We start from the raw sequence: 24705 nt of genomic DNA, 5'->3' as shown, positions 1-24705 counted from the left end.
GGGGCATGGTGGAATCAGATACTCATGACAGCCCAGGAAAGTTTCTGGTCTCGATGATAGGGCATGGTAGAGTCAGATACTCATGGTAGCCCAGGAAATTCTCCTGTCTTGATGATGGGGTATGGTGAAATCAGATACTCATGACAGCCCAGGAAATTCCCTGATCTTGATTATGGGGCATGGTGGAGTCAGATACTCTTGATAGCCCAGGAAATTCCCTGGTCTTGATTATGGGGCATGGTGGAGTCAGATACTCATGATGGCCCAGAAAATTCCCTGGTCTTGATTATGGGGCATGGTGGAGTCATGATCCTGATTCATGAAGAGATGCACACCTGAATAGTGGTGCGCTATACTACTATATCCAAGCAGTACACCAAAAATCTCACTCCAGTCAGGTACTGGAGTGAGATTTGTGGAGTACGGAACGCCACAGCTAGTCATAAATTAGATGGACTATGGTGTCATGCACACCGCTGCGCCCCTGTCTTGCCTCAACACCACCCATTTTGGCCAAGCTGGGAGAAACTGGCGTAAAGATGCTAAATGTAGGAAAAGTAAGAGTTGTACCTACATTTTGCAATTTTGGGTTTTTTTTTACACCAATTTGAGAGTAGTTGGGGTGGAAGTGGCATGGCAGGGGTGTTTCCTTTCCATGTGTTTCGTGCATTGTCTATAGTCTATTTTCTCTGCTCTCCATAAAGCTTTACATGCTTTCTCTCTCTTCATTCCTGATCTGTGTACAACCCTCTCCCTCCTCCTCCTCCTCCTGCTATCTATAAGACTGAGAGGAGGGAGTGGTATGAAGGTGGTTGTCAGGAGCAGGAGCTCTGACAGATTTGTATTTTTTTTGCAGATCATTCAACTACATTCTAGGACTTACAGAATCTGCAGTAGCAAAATGGAAAAATAATATTAATGAGAACTATTTAGAAAATTGCTTAACTTTGCACCTAAAGGTACCTTCACATTAAGCGACGCTGCAGCGATACCGACAACGATCCGTATCGCTGCAGCGTCGCTGTTTGGTCGCTGGAGAGCTGTCACACAGACAGCTCTCCAGCGACCAACGATCCCGAAGTCCCCGGGTAACCAGGGTAAACATCGGGTTACTAAGCGCAGGGCCGCGCTTAGTAACCCGATGTTTACCCTGGTTACCAGCGTAAAAGTAAAAAAAAAAAAACAGTACATACTTACCTACCGCTGTCTGTCCCCGGCGCTGTGCTCTGCACTCCTCCTGCACTGGCTGTGAGCACAGCGGCCGGAAAGCAGAGCGGTGACGTCACCGCTCTGCTTTCCGGCTGACCGACGCTCACAGCCAGTGCAGGAGGAGTGCAGAGAAGCACAGCGCCGGAGACAGACAGCAGTAGGTAAGTATGTAGTGTTTGTTTTTTTTTACTTTTACGCTGGTAACCAGGGTAAACATCGGGTTACTAAGCGCAGCCCTGCGCTTAGTTACCCGATGTTTACCCTGGTTACCAGTGAAGACATCGCTGGATCGGTGTCACACACGCCGATCCAGCGATGTCCACGGGAGATCCAGCAACGAAATAAAGTTCTGGACTTTGTTCAGCAACCAACGATCTCCCAGCAGGGGCCTGATCGTTGGTCGCTGTCACACATAACGATTTCCTTAACAATATCGTTGCTACGTCACAAAAAGCAACGATATCGTTAACAATATCGTTATGTGTGAAGGTACCTTAAAAAGCAAATGAACAATAAAAGAAATCTTTGCAAAGGTGTACATAGCTTTTAAGCATGAAGCATTTCAATTAAATGATTAAACACAGGGAAAGGGGAAAAGAGGAAGACTAATGGAAATCAGAAGGTCAGGAATGATAACATAGTGTTCTTCACTGACATGGTTCTCCACTCAATGTATATGATGTAATTTAATCATTGTCTAAATAAGAATAATGCCAAATCCATGTAAGCAGAATAGTAAACAGACCTACGGTGCCTTGCGAAAGTATTCGGCTCCCTGGAACTTTTCAACCTTTTCCCACATATCATGCTTCAAACATAAAGATACTAAATGTAAATTTTTGGTGAAGAATCAACAACAAGTGGAAAACAATTGTGAAGTTGAACGAAATGTATTGGTAATTTTAACTTTTTGTGGAAATTCAAAAACTGAAAAGAGGGGCGTGCAATATTATTCGGCCCCTTTAACTTAATACTTTGTAGCGCCACCTTTTGCTGCGATTACAGCTGCAAGCCGCTTGGGGTATGTCTCTATCAGTTTTGTACATCGAGAGACTGAAATTCTTGCCCATTCTTCCTTGGCAAACAGCTCCAGCTCAGTGAGGTTTGATGGAGATCGTTTGTGAACAGCAGTTTTCAGCTCTTTCCACAGATTCTTGATTGGATTGAGGTCTGAACTTTGACTTGGCCATTCTAACACCTGGATACGTTTATTTGTGAACCATTCCATTGTAGATTTTGCTTTATGTTTGGGATCATTGTCTTGTTGGAAGACAAATCTCCGTCCCAGTCTCAGGTCTTTTGCAGACTCCAACAGGTTTTCTTCAAGAATGGTCCTGTATTTGGCCCCATCCATCTTCCCATCAATTTTAACCATCTTCCCTGTCCCTTCCCTGCTGAAGAAAACAGGCCCAAACCATGATGCTGCCACCACCATGTTTGACAGTGGGGATCGTGTGTTCAAGGTGTTGAGCTGTGTTGCCTTTACGCCAATCATATCGTTTGGCATTGTTGCCAAAAAGTTGGATTTTGGTTTCATCTGACCAGAGCACCTTCTTCCACATGTTTGGTGTGTCTCCCAGGTGGCTTGTTGCAAACTTTAAAAGACACTTTTTATGGATATCTTTGAGAAATGGCTTTCTTCTTGCCACTCTTCCATAATGGCCAGATTTGTGCAGTGTACGACTGATTGTTGTCTTATGGACAGACTGTCCCACCTCAGCTGTAGATCTCTGCAGTTCATCCAGAGTGATCATGGGCCTCTTGGCTGCATCTCTGATCAGTCTTCTCCTTATTTCAGATGAAAGTTTACAGGGACGGCCGCGTGTTGGTAGATTTGCAGTGGTATGATACTCCTTCCATTTCAATATGATCGCTTGCACAGTGTTCCTTGGGATGTTTAAAGTTTTGGAAATCATTTTGTATCAAAATCTGGCTTTAAACTTCTCCACAACAGTATCATGGACCTGCCTGTTGTGTTCCTTTGTCTTCATGATGCTCTCTGTGCTTCAAACAGAACCCTGAGACTATCACAGAGCAGGCGCATTTATATGGAGACTTGATTACACACTGGTGTGTTATATTTATCATCATTAGGTATTTAGGACAACATTGGATCATTCAGAGATCCACAATGAACTTCTGGAGTGAGTTTGCTGCACTGAAAGTAAAGGGACCGAATAATATTGCACACCCCACTTTTCAGTTTTTGAATTTCCACAAAAATCTACTATATAATTGTCTAAGGGTCACTTCCGTCTGTCCTTCTGTCTGTCACGGATATTCATTGGTCGCGGCCTCTGTCTGTCCTGGAAATCCAAGTCGCTGATTGGTCGCGGCAAAACAGCCACGACCAATCAGCGACGGGCACAGACCGGAAGAAAATGGCCGCTCCATACTCCCCGCAGTCAGTGTTCCCGGAGCCGCTCCATAGTCCCTGCGGCGCAGTCAGTGTCCCCAGAGCCGCTCCATACTCCCCGCGGCGCAGTCAGTGTCCCCAGTGCCCGCTCCATACTCCCCACTCCATACTCCCTGCGGCGCAGTCAGTGTCCCCAGCGCCCGCTCCATACTCCCCGCTCCATACTCCCCGCAGTCAGCGCCCGCTCCATACTCCCCTCCGGTCACCACTCACACAGGGTTAATGCCAGCGGTAACGGACAGCGCTATGCCATGGGTAACGCACTCCGTAACCGCTGCTATTAACCCTGTGTGACCAAGTTTTTACTATTGATGCTGCATAGGCAGCATCAATAGTAAAACGATGTAATGTTAAAAATAATAAAAAAACAAAAAACCTGCTATACTCACCTATACTCTGCATCCTGGGAATGGAAGATGGCGGCCACATCGCACAGCTTCGCTGGATCCCAGGGGTGAGTATATAACTATAATTATTTTTTTAACAGGGATATGGTGCACACACTGCTAATTACTGCATGGGCAGTGTTATATACCTACGTGTCTGGGCAATATACAACGTGACTGGGCAATATACTACGTGACTGGGCAATATACTACATCGCTGGGCAATATACTACGTCGATGGGCAATATACTACGTCGCTGGGCAATATACTATGTGACTGGGCAATATACTACGTGACTGGGCAATATACTACGTGACTGGGCAATATACTACGTGACTGGGCAAAATACTACGTGGCTGGGCAATATACTACATCGCTGGGCAATATACTATGTGACTGGGCAATATACTACGTTGCTGGGCAATATACTATGTGGCTGGGCAATATACTACGTGGCTCTGTGCTGAATACTACGTCGCTGGGCAATATACTATGTGACTGGGCAATATACTACGTTGCTGGGCAATATACTATGTGGCTGGGCAATATACTACGTGACTGGGCAATATACTACATGGCTGGCCAATATACTATGTGACTGGGCAATATACTACGTGACTGGGCAATATACTACGTGGCTGGGCAATATACTACGTGACTGGGCAATATACTACGTGACTGGGCAATATACTACGTGACTGGGCAATATACTATGTGACTGGGCAATATACTACGTGGCTCTATGCTGAATACTACGTCGCTGGGCAATATACTACGTGACTGGACAATATACTGCGTGGCTGGGCAATATACTACGTGACTGAGCAATATACTACGTGGCTCTGTGCTGAATACTATGTCGCTGGGCAATATACTACGTGACTGGGCAATATACTACGTGACTTGGCAATATACTACGTGGCTCTATGCTGAATACTACGTCGCTGGGCAATATACTACGTGACTGGGCAATATACTGCGTGGCTGGGCAATATACCATGTGACTGGGCAATATACTACGTGGCTGGGCAATATACTACGTGACTGGGCAATATACTACGTGACTTGGCAATATACTACGTGGTTGGGCAATATGCTACGTGGCTGGGCAATATACTACGTAACTGGGCAATATACTACGTAACTGGGCAATATACTACATGACTGGGCAATATACTATGTGACTGGGCAATATACTACGTAACTGGGCAATATACTACATGACTGGGCAATATACTATGTGGCTGGGCAATATACTACGTGACTGGGCAATATACTACGTAACTGGGCAATATACTACGTAACTGGGCAATATACTACATGACTGGGCAATATACTATGTGACTGGGCAATATACTACGTGACTGGGCAATATACTACATAACTGGGCAATATACTACATGACTGGGCAATATACTACATGACTGGGCAATATACTATGTAACTGGGCAATATACTACGTAACTGGGCAATATACTACGTAACTGGGCAATATACTACGTGACTGGGCAATATACTATGTGACTGGGCAATATACTACGTGACTGGGCAATATACTACGTAACTGGGCAATATACTACATGACTGGGCAATATACTACATGACTGGGCAATATACTACATGACTGGGCAATATACTATGTGACTGGGCAATATACTACGTGACTGGGCAATATACTACGTAACTGGGCAATATACTACATGACTGGGCAATATACTACATGACTGGGCAATATACTACGTAACTGGGCAATATACTACATGACTGGGCAATATACTATGTGACTGGGCAATATACTATGTGACTGGGCAATATACTACGTCGATGGGCAATATACTACGTCGCTGGGCAATATACTACGTGACTGGGCAATATACTACGTGACTGGGCAAAATACTACGTGGCTGGGCAATATACTACGTCGCTGGGCAATATACTATGTGGCTGAGCAATATACTACGTGGCTCTGTGCTGAATACTACGTCGCTGGGCAATATACTACGTGACTGGGCAATATACTATGTGGCTGGGCAATATACTACGTGACTGGGCAATATACTACGTGGCTCTGTGCTGAATACTACGTCGCTGGGCAATATACTATGTGACTGGGCAATATACTACGTTGCTGGGCAATATACTATGTGGCTGGGCAATATACTACGTGACTGGGCAATATACTACATGGCTGGCCAATATACTATGTGACTGGGCAATATACTACATGACTGGGCAATATACTACGTGGCTGGGCAATATACTACGTGACTGGGCAATATACTACGTGACTGGGCAATATACTACGTGACTGGGCAATATACTACGTGGCTCTATGCTGAATACTACGTCGCTGGGCAATATACTACGTGACTGGGCAATATACTGCGTGGCTGGGCAATATACTACGTGACTGGGCAATATACTGCGTGGCTGGGCAATATACTATGTGACTGAGCAATATACTACGTGGCTCTGTGCTGAATACTATGTCGCTGGGCAATATACTACGTGACTGGGCAATATACTACGTGGCTTTGTGCTGAATACTACGTCGCTGGGCAATATATTACGTGACTGGGCAATATACTACGTGGCTGGGCAATATACTACGTGACTGGGCAATATACTACGTGACTTGGCAATATACTACGTGGCTCTATGCTGAATACTACGTCGCTGGGCAATATACTACGTGACTGGGCAATATACTGCGTGGCTGGGCAATATACCATGTGACTGGGCAATATACTACGTGGCTGGGCAATATACTACGTGACTGGGCAATATACTACGTGACTTGGCAATATACTACGTGGTTGGGCAATATGCTACGTGGCTGGCCAATATACTACGTAACTGGGCAATATACTACGTAACTGGGCAATATACTACATGACTGGGCAATATACTACGTGACTGGGCAATATACTACGTAACTGGGCAATATACTACATGACTGGGCAATATACTATGTGGCTGGGCAATATACTACGTGACTGGGCAATATACTACGTAACTGGGCAATATACTACGTAACTGGGCAATATACTACATGACTGGGCAATATACTATGTGACTGGGCAATATACTACGTGACTGGGCAATATACTACGTAACTGGGCAATATACTACATGACTGGGCAATATACTACATGACTGGGCAATATACTACGTAACTGGGCAATATACTACATGACTGGGCAATATACTACATGACTGGGCAATATACTACGTGACTGGGCAATATACTACGTAACTGGGCAATATACTACATGACTGGGCAATATACTACGTGGTTGGGCAATATACTACGTGGACATGCATATTCTTGAATACCCGATGCGTTAGAATCGGGCCACCATCTAGTTTAAAATAACCAATAAATTTAGTTCAACTTCACAATTCTGTTCCACTTGTTGTTGATTATTCACCAAAAATTTACATTTGGTATCTTTGTTTTTGTGTTTGAAGCATGATATGTGGGAAAAGGTTGAAAAGTTCCAGGGAGCCGAATACTTTCGCAAGGCACTGTATATAATTAAAGGGGAGCAGAATATTACACATCTATGTACATAACATATCAAAAGCCATAAAATATGACAAGGTTCAGAGGTTCAGTATTTATTTTATCTCGGTGAATTAATTTTGGATTTTGAGCGTGTTTGACGACTCTCATCCTGACAGCTTGTTAACAATTTTCTGCTCACGAAGTGACACAGCGGACAGTTAAATAAACACGGACAAAGAAAGCTTTGTTACGAGGCAGGCAAAGTCATAGGCAAATAGAGAAGGACGGGAGAAGGACGGGAACAGTGGACGCCCTTGTTCTTGGTAATACTTTCACAAACTACTACAATGGGAGGCTACACATCGCATTATTTATAACGCCAGGGGTCATTATTACCGTAGATAAAGGCTCTCTATGGAGCCACTAAATGATATTGTTGGTACCAGGTATGACACATAGGCACATAATAAGCATAATTCAACGGCTCTATTACAAAGCTAATAAATTGCTGCAACACGTAATGAAGTCCAATAATGATAAAAACAGGCAACTCAATAAAGGTGACAGGTATTGATTCCTCTACATACAAATTATTCAGGCCCCAAATCTTTTTCCTGGCATTGACATTTATTTTTCACAGTGGTTCTGTTGGATGACATACACAACCTCAACATTGAAATTGCAACTCCGAGAAGGAATAGTTGTGGAATGATGGAAATCACAGGATGGATAAACATGCTAATGATATGCAATTGATGAGAAAATGGAAACATTTTCAAAACGTATTCAGTATCGAGTACGAACGCAACGTGAGGAAACCCCGCATTTGCCCGTCTTGGCTGCTATAAATGAGATTATTAATAATAGTCTGAGGAATGTTCTGTCACGCAGAATGCAATTTTGAAAATCATCAAGATCTGCTGCTGGCAGCTTCTTTGCAATTTCCGACCAATGACATCTCAGATGTGCTTTATGGTATACAAGTCTGGACACGCTGCAGGCCATGGTAACACATTTAGACCATGCAGGCTCCTCACAGTAGCAAGAGAAATATGTGGCCTGTTGTTGTTATTGTGTTGAAAAATGGCTATTGAGATGTTTTGGAGAAATGGTTGTACCACCAATTCTACAACTAAATCAATGTAACTCTGAACTGTACATGGAATGAAGACTAAAGGCGTCTACATAAGATATCAGAAGGCATTTGTCTGACATTGGGCTACAAGCAAATCTGTTGCATTGAACTCATGCCACCGATTTCAGGCTATCATAGTGTACAGCAAAACAGCAATGGATGTCTATCCTCTTCAGCAATAAATCCTGATTTGTCTTGGAAGAAATGATAGTTGTAGACTGGTCTGGAGACGAAATAGGCAACATGATGAAGAGGCCTTCACCAAGGAACATGCAAGTGTCTCAGGAGCCATTTCTCAGTAATAAATCTCCAGGACGCAATGTTGCTCATGCTGATGTGAGCATCCTGCGTGGCAAAATGTGCTACCATAGCCTACAGCATCTCTGGACTTGTCTCTCCCATGAAGAACATCTGGGACATCATTAGTGGACAATTGCAAAGGGAGCTGCCAGCAGTGGATCTTCATAATTTATCTGCCCAAGTGGATTCAGCGTAGCAGATTTTTCTTCAGACAACCACTAATAACCTCAGTGATATCCTGCCATAAATCGATATATTTTTAAAAATTCTTTTTCCATTTTTTTCATCATTTTCAAATCAGTAACATGTCTATCCTTCCTGTTATTTATATAATTACACAAGTTTTCCTTCATGGTGTTGCAATTTCACTGTAGAGGGGTGTGTATTATTGGTGTGTACCTATAAGTGGTGCAGGAGCCATAGTTGACCTAACTTCAGAGGTCTCACAGGTCTCTGCCTGATGTCTTATAGAAACAAAAGTAAATGAGGTCAGTGTGAAGGCCCCATGACCCAAGATGGTCACTGTAGGGTGATGGAACCATGCAATATGCAGCTACCTCCTGTGTCTGTACCATCCAAGCTGTAGGTCTACATAAAGCCTCCTCATTGGGAATTAAGGCCTTCAAACTAGTTGTCTTGTTTGATATGTTGGTTCAAAGGACAAAACTGCGATCCATCTGTATTCACTTACTAATCCACTGAAGTCACTAAACCAAATCTAATAATTACACGGATATTTGCTCGAGACTATATTAATTTAAACAGCGCATCTAATAAATGTTCTTGTTGGGTAGGTAGTTGACACTATGAGAATGGAGACATCCCGCCATTTCTAATGTATAATGAAGTATCTTTCCTAACTGAGATCTGTATGGGGATTGGAATGACCTGATTATGTCTATACATCGAAAATTCTGGCTGTCCCCCGTACATGACCCATTTATAGACCCAGTTCTGTCATTGTGTTGAAATCTGGACAACTGGACCTTAACGGAACCTGTCACGTCCTTTTTCGATATTAAACTGCCCCAAATGTCTTGCCAGTGGTGCAATGTGCATGACTGTCATGGTCTTCTCAAGCAAAACGTTCTACTTCTTATCTTAAAAAACACTTTTTATCCTTGGGTGATTGCATCACATACCTTGTGTTTCAGTCATCGAGGTGGTGCTTTCTACCCTTCCAGTCACGGTCCTCATCAAATTATTCATCGCAGCCTGATAGATTGCCATTACTGCCCCGCTGTTACGGCAATCGCCCACTAAGTTTTGCCCTTGCACATTTACTATCAGGTTCCGTTACTAAATCAGAGTCTACGTCCCCAGCCTCATTTCATATCTGCGCCTGCTCTGGAGAACATACAGTTGTTTTTGTGTTTGCCATTTTACCCATTAAAGATGATGAGTGCAGGACTTGGGTTGATGGCTTTAAATCCGGGAACACATTAGAAGGAGTTTTACCTTTGTGTCTAATGTTTGCACCCTCTGCACAGAAACAATAACTAATTTAATAAATTCACGCAAAAATTGGAAGACTGAGAATATGACATACAAAACCATGTTAGAAAGCGGCAGAACTGTTCATGCCACCATTAACCCCTTCCTGCCTTGTACTATATGTATACGGCGTATGCACAGGGGATAGATCGAGGTGCACGCCACTTTCCCTTCATACTATAATAAACTCGGTCACCTAATAGCTACATTTCAGGAGGACGGGTACTTACATCCAATTGTGGATCTATCCACCAAATTATTTTGGTGACTCATTCCATCCTACAGACTGGGGGGCCACGCTGATACACTATACACTATTGTGATCAAGCACAAAGACCTGAACAGCCCCTCCAACTAGCGAGCCGACACTGCCGCAATGCACACACAATGTTAGCAGCAAAGTTCTCCAGCTCTTCCCGCACAGCCGCAGCCATAATCCGCCACCTTGTCCATGTGTAAAACACCTGCAGGCAGGGATATTAATGAGTGCAATAATTAACAGCTTAATTTATTGCTACCAACATGCTCCTTATATCTGTCTGGGGACTCTGCAAGCTGTTAGCAGGAACGCAGCATCACACAGATACTAATGGCTGCTGCGCTCCGCAGGAAACACTGTTATTACTTACCACCATATCCCCACCCACCCTGCAGCCCCCCAAGGTGAACCAGCAAGGATGGTGGACAATGTGCAGATGTGGGGAACAGTAAATGCCTCTTTCTATAAAACAGATGATCTTCTTGAACCGGTGATTCTCAAGGTGAACAATAACGATCTTATAAACTGGATTTTTATACTGTTCCTGCACTTAGTGCAGTCAATAAATCCTACAATGACCCCGGATCCGGGATGGGCGCTACCTGTCATATGTGAGGAATGTGAGGACTTGTACAACTCGTTATTATAGCGTGAGAGCTGGCGAGGAATGGAAAGATAGATAAATAGATAGATAGATAGATAGATAGATAGATAATAGATGGATAGATAGATAATAGATGGATAGATAGATAGATAGATAGATAGATAGATAGATAGATAGATAGATAGATAGGTAGATAGATAATAGATGGATAGATAGATAGATAGATAATAGATGGATAGATAGATAGATAGATAGATAGATAGATAATAGATGGATAGATAGATAGATAGATAGATAGATAGATAATAGATGGATAGATAGATAGATAGATAGATAGATAGATAGATAATAGATGGATATATTGATAAATGATAGATAGATGGATAGATAATAGATGGATAGATAGATGGATAGATAGATAGATAGATAGATAGATAATAGATGAATAGATAGATAAATAATAGATAGATAGATTAATAGATAGATAGATACATAATAGATGAATAGATTGATAGATAATAGATAGATTACAGACAGATAGATAAATAGATAGACAGATAGATGATAGATAGAACATAGATTGATAGATAGATGGATAGATAGATAGATAGATAGATAGATAGATAGATAGATAGATAGATAGATAGATAGATAATAGATGAATAAATAGATAGATAGATAATAGATAGATAGATAATAGATGGATAGATAATAGATGAATAGATAGATAGATAATAGACATAGACAGACAGATAGATAGATAGATAGATAGATAGATAGATAGATGATAGATAACAGATGGATAGATACATAATAGATGAATAGATAAATAAATAGATAGATAGATAGATAGATAGATAATATATGGATATATAGATAGACAGATGATAGATAGAGAGAAAATAGATATATAGATGGATAGATAGATGGATAATAGATAGATAGAAAGATAGATAGATAGATAGATAGATAGATAGATAGATAGATAATAGATGGATAGATAATAAATAGATAGATAGATAATAGATAGATGATAATAGATAGACAGATAATAGATAGATAGATAGATAGATAGATAGATAGATAGATAGATAGATAGATAGATAGATAATAGATGAATATGAATGGAAGTGCATTTGAACAGCAAGGTGGATTGCTGTTGAGGGGAAATAGAGAAAAAAAAATCTTTAGAAAATGTGCTCCACTATTGTTAATGCCATCCAGTGCACATCTTGCCACATGTATGCAGTCCTTGATCAGCCGGTCGAGGGTGCATACTGCTGTGCGAGATGTGAGCACGCTGTGCATTTGGAAGCCCAGATTCTGGATCTAAATGTGCAGCTGGCAACACTGAGATCCATTGACAATATGGAAAGGAGTCTTCTGCTCACTGAGCAGACACTCAATGGGACAGATGAGGGGGGGATGGTGGGATGGAGCTGCAGGACGATGAAATAGCAAGCTGGGTGACAGTTAGGAAACAGGGTAGAGGGAAGAGTGCCAGGGAGGCTAGTCCTAATCTGGCACACCCCAATAAGTTTGCCAAGTTGGCAGATGAGGGGGTGCCAGTACAGGGGTAACACTGCTGCAACCAGGCATGTCCTCTGAAAGCCGGAGGAGTGACTGCTACAGTAAGGAGGGAAATAGGAGAGCAGGGCAGGCCAAACAGGTGCTGGTAGTGGGGGACTCAATTATTAAGGGAACAGATAGGGCAATCTGTCACAAAGACAGGGCTCGTCGAACGGTGTGCTGCCTACCTGGCGCTCGAGTCCAACACATCGCTGATCGGGTGGACAGATTACTGAGAGGGACTGGTGAGGACCCAGCAGTCATGGTGCACATTGGCACTAATGACAAAGTTAGAGGTAGGTGGAAGGTCCTTAAAAATGATTTCAGGGAATTAGGCTGCAAGCTGAAAGCAAGGACCTCCATGGTGGTATTTTCCGAAATACTGCCTGTACCACGTGCCACGCCAGAGAGGCAACGGGAGATTAGGGAGGTTAATAAGTGGCTCAAGAATTGGTGTAGGAAGGAGGGGTTTGGGTTCCTGCAGAACTGGGCCGACTTCTCCCATACTTCTGGAAGTATGGGTGGATGACAAACTCATTCAGTGGCCAGTGTCAGGCAGCTGCTACAAAGGCAAATAAAATAATGGGATGCATTAAAAGAGGCATAGATGCTCATGAGGAGAACATAATTTTACCTCTATACAAGTCACTAGTTCGACCACACTTAAAATACTGTGCACAGTTCTGGTCTCCGGTGTATAAGAAAGACATAGCTGAACTAGAGCGGGTGCAGAGAAGAGCGACCAAGGTTATTAGAGGACTGGGGGGTCTGCAATACCAAGATAGGTTATTACACTTGGGGCTGTTTAGTTTGGAAAAATGAAGACTAAGGGGTGATCTTATTTTAATGTATAAATATATGAGGGGACAGTACAAAGACCTTTCTGATGATCTTTTTAATCATAGACCTGAGACAGGGAAGAGGGGGCATCCTCTACGTCTGGAGGAAAGAAGGTTTAAGCATAATAACAGACACGGATTCTTTACTGTAAGAGCAGTGAGACTATGGAACTCTCTGCCGTATGATGTTGTAATGAGTGATTCATTACTTAAATTTAAGAGGGGACTGGATGCCTTTCTTGAAAAGTATAATGTTACAGGGTATATATACTAGATTCCTTGATAGGGCGTTGATCCAGGGAACTAGTCTGATTGCCATATGTGGAGTCGGGAAGGAATTTTTTTCCCCAATGTGGAGCTTATTCTTTGCCACATGGGTTTTTTTTTGCCTTCCTCTGGATCAACATGTTAGGGCAAGTTAGGTTAGGCTATGGGTTGAACTAGATGGACTTAAAGTCTTCCTTCCACCTTAATAACTATGTAACTATGTAAATAGATAGATAGATAATAGATAGGTAGATAGATACATGAATACATAGATAATAGATAGATAGATAGATAGATAGATAGATAGATAGATAGATAATAGAGAGATAGATAATAGATGGATAGATAGATAATAGATGAATAGATAGATGATAATAGATAGATAGATAGATAGATAGATAGATAGATAGATAGATAGATAGATAGATAGATAGATAGATAGATAGATAGAAAATAGATAGATAGATAATAGATGATAGATAGATGATAATAGATAGATAGATAGTAGATGAATAGATAATAGATAGATAGATGATAGATAAGATAAATAGATAGAGAGACAGATAGATGATAGATAGATTGAAAATAAATAGATAAATGGATAGATAGATAATAGATGAATAAATAGATAGATAGATAGATAGATAATAGATGGATAGACAGATAATGGATAGATAGATAGATAGATAGATAGATAGATAGATAGATAGATAGATAGATAGATGAATAGATAGATGATACTGGATAGACAGATGATAGATAGATAATAGATGAATAAATAGATAGATAGATAAATAATAGCTAGATAGATAGATAATAGATGAATAGATAGATGATAGATGGATAGATAGAAAATAGAGAGATATAGAGAGAGATAATAGATGGATAGATAGATAGATAATAGATAGATAATAGATGAATACTTCAGTGTGTAATGGTGACATTGATTCCTTCTTCCCATGTGTATAACCTTACATTTATCATTGTTAAACCTCATCTGCCACCTTTCAGCCCAAGTTTCCAACCTATCCAGATCCATCTGTAGCAGAATACTATCTTCTCTTGTATTAACTGCTTTACATAGTTTTGTATCATCTGCAAATATCGATATTTTACTGTGTAAACCTTCTACCAGATCATTAATGAATATGTTGAAGAGAACAGGTCCCAATACCGACCCCTGCGGTACCCCACTGGTCACAGCGACCCAGTTAGAGACTATACCATTTATAACCACCCTCTGCTTTCTATCACTAAGCCAGTTACTAACCCATTTACACACATTTTCCCCCAGGCCAAGCATTCTCATTTTGTGTACCAACCTCTTGTGCGGCACGGTATCAAACGCTTTGGAAAAATCGAGATATACCACGTCCAATGACTCACCGTGGTCCAGTCTATAGCTTACCTCTTCATAAAAACTGAATAGATTGGTTTGACAGGAGCGATTTCTCATAAACCCATGCTGATATGGAGTTAAACAGTTATTCTCATTGAGAATCCAGAATAACATCCCTCAGAAACCCTTCAAATATTTTACCAACAATAGAGGTTAGACTTACTGGCCTATAATTTCCAGGTTCACTTTTAGAGCCCTTTTTGAATATTGGCACCACATTTGCTATGCGCCAATCCTGCGGAACAGACCCTGTCGCTATAGAGTCCCTAAAAATAAGAAATAATGGTTTATCTATTACATTACTTAGTTCCCTTAGTACTCGTGGGTGTATGCCATCCGGACCTGGAGATTTATCTATTTTTATTCTTTTACTATTGATATAGTTGAAGAACAGTTTGGGATTAGTTTTACTCTCCTTAGCAATGTGCTTCTCTGTTTCCTTTTTGGCAGCTTTAATTAGTTTTTTAGATAAAGTATTTTTCTCCCTATATATATTTTCTATAGATAGATAGACTAGATGGTGGCCCGATTCTAACGCATCGGGTATTCTAGAATATGTATGTAGTTTATTTAGGAAGTTTTCCGAATAATGCAATTTATACACAGGATTCGGGCAGCCGGTCGTGACCAATTAGCGAAGCGTGGTTCAAATTGCGCGCCAATTCGCGGCCAGACTGTGCCTGCTGCTGATTGGTCACGCGGCCGCGAACAATCAGTAAAGCCAGGGCCGGCTCCAGGTTTTTGAGGGCCCCGGGGCGAAAGAGTCTCAGTGGGCTCCCCTCTTTAACACATACCACGATTCATGATGCACAGATACAGCAGAGAAATATAGCACAGCCAAGTAGCATACAGCCCACGTAGTATATAACACAGCCCATGTAGTATATAGCACAGCCCACGTAGTATATAACACAGCCCACGTAGTATATAGCACAGCCCACGTAGTATATAGCACAGCCCACGTAGTATATAGCACAGAATGGAGTATATGGAGTACAGACAGCCGCCCGCCCCGTAGGGTTATGTATACGGCTGGTATATTACCGCTATAAGGACGTTACACATTTACAGCTAATAATGATCATTTCTGGTTTCTGCAGTGAACACTGACACATGATATGAATGTCGGCTGCCTGGGATCAGGAAATGTCTCTGTATTACAGTAGCTGAACATTTCTAAGCTGTGTACACAACATATCTCTAACAGATAAGCAGTAACAATGACTGTGCCGCCTGTATCTGCAGGTGCAGAGCCGCATACACCGCCCTCCAGCAGAACAGGCTGTCACTCACAGCGGAGCACAGTGTGGCTGTGTGCCCGTGTCCTGGGGGGATACGGAAGAGACTTCTACAGGTGTCCGGGTCCAGGAGCTGTATTGGTAACGTTATATATGGAATAATCAGCGTCATAGGATAAAGGAGTATTCCCATCATGTAATTGTTCGGTATATTCCAGGATAAGGTGGGATCTGGCCCCCCAAGCATGAGACTGAAGGTACAGAAGTGGTGATGTGAGGATGGGAAGCAAGTGAAGATGGCCGTCCTGTGTTCTCTGTACAAATGAGCTGCAGCGCTTAATTAATTTACCTAGCACTGCAGCCCCTTTGCCCTGAGGATCTGTGGTGGTCCAATCAACAAGCGATGGCCATATGCTATTACCTACTATACTGGCAGCACGGTGGCTCAGTGGTTAGCACTGTATGGTGGCTCAGTGGTTAGCACTGTATGGTGACTCAGTGGTTAGCACTGTATGGTGGCTCAGAGGTTAGCAATGTATGGTGGCTCAGTGGTTAGCACTGTATGGTGGCTCAGTGGTTAGCACTGTATGGTGGCTCAGTGGTTAGCACTGTATGGTGGCTCAGTGGTTAGCACTGTATGGTGGCTCAGTGGTTAGCACTGTATGGTGACTCAGTGGTTAGCACTGTATGGTGGCTCAGTGGTTAGCACTGTATGGTGGCTCAGAGGTTAGCAATGTATGGTGGGTCAGTGGTTAGCACTGTATGGTGGCTCAGTGGTTAGCACTGTATGGTGGCTCAGTGGTTAGCACTGTATGGTGGCTCAGTGGTTAGCACTGTATGGTGACTCAGTGGTTAGCACTGTATGGTGGCTCAGAGGTTAGCAATGTATGGTGGGTCAGTGGTTAGCACTGTATGGTGGCTCAGTGGTTAGCACTGTATGGTGGCTCAGTGGTTAGCACTGTATGGTGGCTCAGTGGTTAGCACTGTATGGTGGCTCAGTGGTTAGCACTGTATGGTGGCTCAGAGGTTAGCAATGTATGGTGGGTCAGTGGTTAGCACTGTATGGTGGCTCAGTGGTTAGCACTGTATGGTGGCTCAGTGGTTAGCACTGTATGGTGGCTCAGTGGTTAGCACTGCAGCCTTGCCAGCGCTGGGGTCCTGGGTTCAAATCCCACCAAGGACAACATCTGTAACGAGTTTGTATGTTCTCCCCGTGTTTTCCTTCAAAGAAATACTGATAGGGAATGTAGATTGTGAGCCCCAATGGGGACATTAGTGATATTATACGTACAGCGCTGCGGAATATGATGGCACTGTATAAATATTATATGAAATAAATTATAATTTATGGGGCTGTACATTTCTTCGCAGACAGCGTCTCTGCATAAAAAGGTCTCAGAGATGTCAGTTTCTGATGCAAGTCTTTGAGTGTGTGAAAATCAGGGATGGCATCAGTGGGTAGGAGAAGCTTTGCAACTGACCACACAGAAGAGACCCCTGTGCAAGAGCAATACACGGGCCCTCTGCAGCCCAATAGCTCATCATAATGCACAAATCCACCTGCTTTGGAGGTATAAGCGGCCCCCTTACCTCTTGGGCCCCTGTACGGCTGCACTGACAGAAAAGCCTGACATTCTGACCAAACTCTGATTCGGCATACTGATGGAAAGCCTTCCTTTTTCATTCATGTACAAGACAAAAATGGACGTCTGAGTGAGGCATGAAGGCTTCTTAAGTATCAAATACGTGCCTGACGTCACAGAAATATCATCAGTACCAATGAGTGAGTGAATGAATGGATGAATGTTAACGGTTGAATGATGGACTAACGAGCTGGGTTACGTTATCCTATATTATATGAACTCCCCAAGAATTCCCATTGATAACACAATCCATTACAATACAATATCTTCTCCCGATCTCAGCATCAATGATTGTAAATGATAAAGAGAAATCAATATCCGGAAAACCAAAAAACTGACCTGATTTGTCCTGTGAATCGTCAAACTCAACATTGAAGGAATGGCCATTATTTACGATGCCTTTTGCCGTGGAGGGGTCATAGCTAATACTCAATGGTTTAAGCGCCGAGTCGTATTTGGCGTCACTTGTTTTGATATCTATAGGGGACTGATGATCATCCAGAGCAATCGGAAAGGAATGGTGCCAGGTGTTGGGTCCTATTAGAAGAAAAAGCCATTAGTGTAAATGTCCAATAAGAGCCATTGTAGCATATGGTGACGGCCCCATCCATAGTGGATACAGGCAGGGATGGACACAACGCGAATCCTGACAAGGTGTTTCAAGGTCACAATTCAACAAATCTTGCAAAATCTTTCAAAGTCTAATCAGTAGCTTTTAAAAAGTTAATATTGAATTTGCTGGAGTAATCCTTAACGCGACATTAACTCATTCAGGAGATTTCCATTTCCACGTTGTGACTTTGCTCAGGAAACCCTACACGGGGATGTACAACATCGCGAAACCAATAATTAGCCCGGAATAGGTTAGGAACAAGAGGCAGCTCGAGGAAATGCTAAAAATATGGCAGATTATCTTAATTCTAGCAATCTTGTCATTTCAAGGTCACGCTAGAATAAAGACGGAGAGCTGGAAAATCTTAGCAGGGACGGAGATGACTCAAGGTAACACAACATAAAATTCCTAAACCTCTAGGAAATGAATACTGGTCTGTGCACGTAAGTTCTCTTAAAGGACTCGTGATGATATTTTCGAGATCTGTTACTTCCCTTTATTATTGAGTGTCGGATGAATAATTAGGTTATTGAAACACGTCCAAATGCAATTAGTTGGATGTGTCTCTCCAACGCTGCTGCCCGGAGGGAAACTCTCCATGATAATGAAAAGGCAATCTACTGCAATGAAAAAAACCAGACCCCTCTATTTATGGCGAGAGGACAGCCATGAAAACCCATACGGACTGACTAGATATAGAAGATGGAGAAATCAAAAATAGAAGTTGTCCTCCACGTTATCCCCCCAAAATGGCCAACAACCTGTCAACCCAAATATTACACAAGACTTAGTTAATGGTTTCAGAAATAAACCTCATTAGTTCGCATGCCACAACCTGCTCTTCTAACGTAGGTGTCAAGAAGAAGGGCACATGTCCCATCACTCACCAATGCCAGGACCATATCCCCATGTATGTGCCATTATCTTCTGATCTTAGCTCCTCCTGATGGACAGGTCCTTCTGCTGGTTGCCAGTGAGTGAGTATCAGCCACCAGGCTTTTCTCATGGGGCTTTATAGGGTCCCACCACCTCCATCGCCCTCAGATTTCAGCAGGTGGGGTTGGCTCTCAGAGATCAGCCTGTTTCGGGGCGGAGAGTAGAAATGAACCCGTCCTTTTTTAAAGTACCAGCCTGATGACTTACACTCCAGTGACTATCCTCCGTACTCCTCCTATTCATGGTCTGTAAGTTCCTCTGTATACAGATGATACACATAATAAATACACCCTCAGCTCTGCAGACCCACAACAAGTTATCACCAGAACTAACTGGAGGCTTACAGGTCATACAAAGACATACAAAACTACGCAACACCAAGAATAAAGAACACACTGATTTGAGCAAACGTTCCTGGTGTGGGGCAAGGTAGACACCATCATGGAACAATGCTACATAAAATCCAGAGGTCATATGGTCCACCATAATACAACAGTACACAGCAGCATGCACACACTATACAGTACACAGCAGCACACACACACTATACAGGACACAGCAGCATGCACACACTATACAGGACACAGCAGCATGCACACACTATACAGTACACAGGAGCATACACACACTATACAGTACACAGCAGCACACACTATACAGTACACAGCAGCATGCACACACTATACAGTACACAGCAGCATACAGACACTATACAGTACACAGGAGCATACACACACTATACAGTACACAGCAGCACACAACTATACAGTACACAGCAGCATGCACACACTATACAGTACACAGCAGCATGCACACACTATACAGTACACAGCAGCATGCACACACTATACAGTACACAGCAGCATACACACACTATACAGTACACAGGAGCATACACACACTATACAGTACACAGCAGCACACACTATACAGTACACAGCAGCATGCACACACTATACAGTACACAGCAGCATGCACACACTATACAGTACACAGCAGCATGCACACACTATACAACACACAGCAGCATATACAAACTATACAGTACACAGCAGCATATACACACTATACATGACATAGAAGCATATACACACTATACAGTACACAGCAGCATGCAGACACTATACAGAACACAGCAGCATGCACACACTATACAGTACACAGCAGCATGTACACACCATACAGTACACAGCAGCATGTACACACCATACAGTACACAGCAGCATGCACACACTATACAGTACACAGCAGCATGCACACACTATAGAGTACACAGCAGCATGCACACACTATACAGTACACAGCAGCATACACACTATACAGTACACAGCAGCATATACACACTATAGAGTACACAGCAACATACACACAATATACAGTACACAGCAGCATGCACACACTATACAGAACACAGCAGCATACACACACTATACAGTACACAGCAGCATGTACACACTACACAGTACACAGCAGCATGTACACACTATACAGTACACAGCAGCATGCACACACTATACAGTACACAGCAGCATACACACACTATACAGTACACAGCAGCATGTACACAGTATACAGTACACAGCAACATACACACACTATACAGTACACAGCAGCATGCACACACTATACAGTACACAGCAGCATGCACACACTATACAGTACACAGCAGCATGCACACACTATAAAGTATACACAAGAGCATGCACACGTTATACAGTACACAACAGCATGTACACACTATACAGAACACAGCAGCATGTACACACTATACAGTACACAGCAGCATGCACACACTATAAAGTATACACAAGAGCATGCACACGTTATACAGTACACAACAGCATGTACACACTATACAGAACACAGCAGCATGTACACACTATACAGTACACAGCAGCATGCACACACTATAAAGTATACACAAGAGCATGCACACGTTATACAGTACACAACAGCATGTACACACTATACAGAACACAGCAGCATGTACACACTATACAGTACACAGCAGCAAGCACACACTATAAAGTATACACAAGAGCATACACACACTATACATTACACAGCAGCATGTACACACTATACAGAACACAGCAGCACACACACTATACAGTACACAGCAGCATACACACACTACACAGTACACAGCAGCATACACACACTACACAGTACACAGCAGCATGCACACACTATACAGTACACAGCAGCATACACACACTATACAGTACAGAGCAGCATACACACACTATAGAATACACAGCAGCATGCACACACTATACAGTACACAGCAGCATACACACTATACAGTACACAGCAGCATATACACACTATAGAGTACACAGCAACATACACACAATATACAGTACACAGCAGCATGCACACACTATACAGAACACAGCAGCATACACACACTATACAGTACACAGCAGCATGTACACACTATACAGTACACAGCAGCATGTACACACTATACAGTACACAGCAGCATGTACACACTATACAGTACACAGCAGCATGCACACACTATACAGTACACAGCAGCATACACACACTATACAGTACACAGCAGCATGTACACACTATACAGTACACAGCAGCATGTACACAGTATACAGTACACAGCAACATACACACACTATACAGTACACAGCAGCATGCACACACTATACAGTACACAGCAGCATGCACACACTATACAGTACACAGCAGCATGCACACACTATAAAGTATACACAAGAGCATGCACACGTTATACAGTACACAACAGCATGTACACACTATACAGAACACAGCAGCATGTACACACTATACAGTACACAGCAGCATGCACACACTATAAAGTATACACAAGAGCATGCACACGTTATACAGTACACAACAGCATGTACACACTATACAGAACACAGCAGCATGTACACACTATACAGTACACAGCAGCATGCACACACTATAAAGTATACACAAGAGCATGCACACGTTATACAGTACACAACAGCATGTACACACTATACAGAACACAGCAGCATGTACACACTATACAGTACACAGCAGCAAGCATACACTATAAAGTATACACAAGAGCATACACACACTATACATTACACAGCAGCATGCACACACTATAGCAGGGGTGTCAAACTGCATTCCTCGAGGGCTGCAAACATGTCGTGTTTTCCGGATTTCCTTGTACTGCACAGGTGATAATTTAATCACCTACACAAATAATGATTCCAGGACCTTGTGCAAAGTTAAGGAAATCTTGAAGAAACGCATGGTTTGCAGCCCTCGAGGAATACCGTTTGAGACCTCTGCACTATACAACACACATCATACACACACTATACAGTACACAGCAGCATGTACACACTATACAGTACACAGCAGCACACACTATACAGTACACAGCAGCATGTACACACTATACAGTACACAGCAGCACACACTATACAGTACACAGCAGCATGTACACACTATACAGTACACAGCAGCATACACACTATACAGTACACAGCAGCATACAGACTATACAGTACACAGCAGCATGTACACACTATACAGTACACAGCAGCATACACACTACACAGTACACAGCAGCATGTACACACTATACAGTACACAGCAGCATGTACACACTATACAGTACACAGCAGCATACACACTATACAGTACACAGCAGCACACACACTATACAGTACACAGCAGCATACACACTATACAGTACACAGCAGCATGTACACACTATACAGTACACAGCAGCATGTACACACTATACAGTGTACAGCAGTATATACACACTATACAGTATGCAGCAGTATATACACACCATACAGTACACAGCGGTATATTCACACTATAGAGTACACAGCAGCATATACACACTATACAGTACACAGCATCATGTATACATTATACAGTACACAGCAGCATGCACACACTATACAGTACACAGCAGCATGCACACACTATAAAGTATACACAAGAGCATGCACACATTATACAGTACACAACAGCATGTACACACTATACAGAACACAGCAGCATATACACACTATACAGTACACAGCAGCATATACACACTATACAGTACACAGCAGCATGTACACACTATACAGTACACAGCAGCATGTACACACTATACAGTACACAGCAGCATGCACACACTATACAGTACACAGCAGCATGCACACACTATAAAGTATACACAAGAGCATGCACACGTTATACAGTACACAACAGCATGTACACACTATACAGAACACAGCAGCATATACACACTATACAGTACACAGCAGCAAGCATACACTATAAAGTATACACAAGAGCATACACACACTATACAGTACACAGCAGCATGTACACACTATACAGTACACAGCAGCATACACACTATACAGTACACAGCAGCATGTACACACTATACAGTACACAGCAGCATACACACTATACAGTACACAGCAGCATGTACACACTATACAGTACACAGCAGCATACACACTATACAGTACACAGCAGCATGTACACACTATACAGTACACAGCAGCATGTACACACTATACAGTGTACAGCAGTATATACACACTATACAGTATGCAGCAGTATATACACACCATACAGTACACAGCGGTATATTCACACTATAGAGTACACAGCAGCATATACACACTATACAGTACACAGCAGCATGTATATATTATACAGTACACAGCAGCATGTACACACTACACAGTACACAGCAGCATGTACACACTATACAGTACACAGCAGCATGTACACACTATACAGTACACAGCAGTTTATACACACTATACAGTACACAGCAGTATATTCACACTATAGAGTACACAGCAGCATATACACACTATACAGTACACAGCAACATGTATACATTA

General features: G+C 42.4%; 2 protein-coding genes across 4 annotated transcripts in view; one reads left to right on the top strand and one right to left on the bottom strand.

The window, feature by feature from the left end:
• The window catches only part of LOC138642937 (carbonic anhydrase 2-like), a 58918-nt gene that overhangs the window by 27705 nt on the left and 6508 nt on the right, over nucleotides 1–24705 (bottom strand). For 2 of the 3 annotated variants that reach the window (XM_069731566.1, XM_069731565.1), the window contains exons 2-3: nucleotides 19768–19959; nucleotides 18607–18804 (exon numbers count right to left, since the gene is read on the bottom strand). In XM_069731566.1, the coding sequence (XP_069587667.1) occupies nucleotides 18607–18804; nucleotides 19768–19801 (232 nt within the window). In that variant the 5' untranslated portion in view covers nucleotides 19802–19959. Of the gene's footprint in view, nucleotides 1–18606; nucleotides 18805–19767; nucleotides 20075–24705 lie in introns of all 3 variants that reach the window. The other variant, XM_069731564.1, reaches the window with a different exon arrangement.
• Nucleotides 16661–24705, top strand: part of LOC138642934 (E3 ubiquitin-protein ligase RNF31-like) — a 203791-nt gene continuing 195746 nt past the window's right edge. Inside the window, exon 1 of the mRNA XM_069731561.1 lies at nucleotides 16661–16881. The gene's annotated coding sequence lies outside the window, so the exon portion shown is untranslated. The remainder of the gene's footprint in view (nucleotides 16882–24705) is intronic.

The sequence above is a fragment of the Ranitomeya imitator genome, chromosome 6, assembly GCF_032444005.1.
Source record: "Ranitomeya imitator isolate aRanImi1 chromosome 6, aRanImi1.pri, whole genome shotgun sequence".
NCBI lineage: Eukaryota > Metazoa > Chordata > Amphibia > Anura > Dendrobatidae > Ranitomeya > Ranitomeya imitator.
Note: the sequence above shows the minus strand (reverse complement) of the source record. Positions and strands in the feature narration are given on the sequence as shown.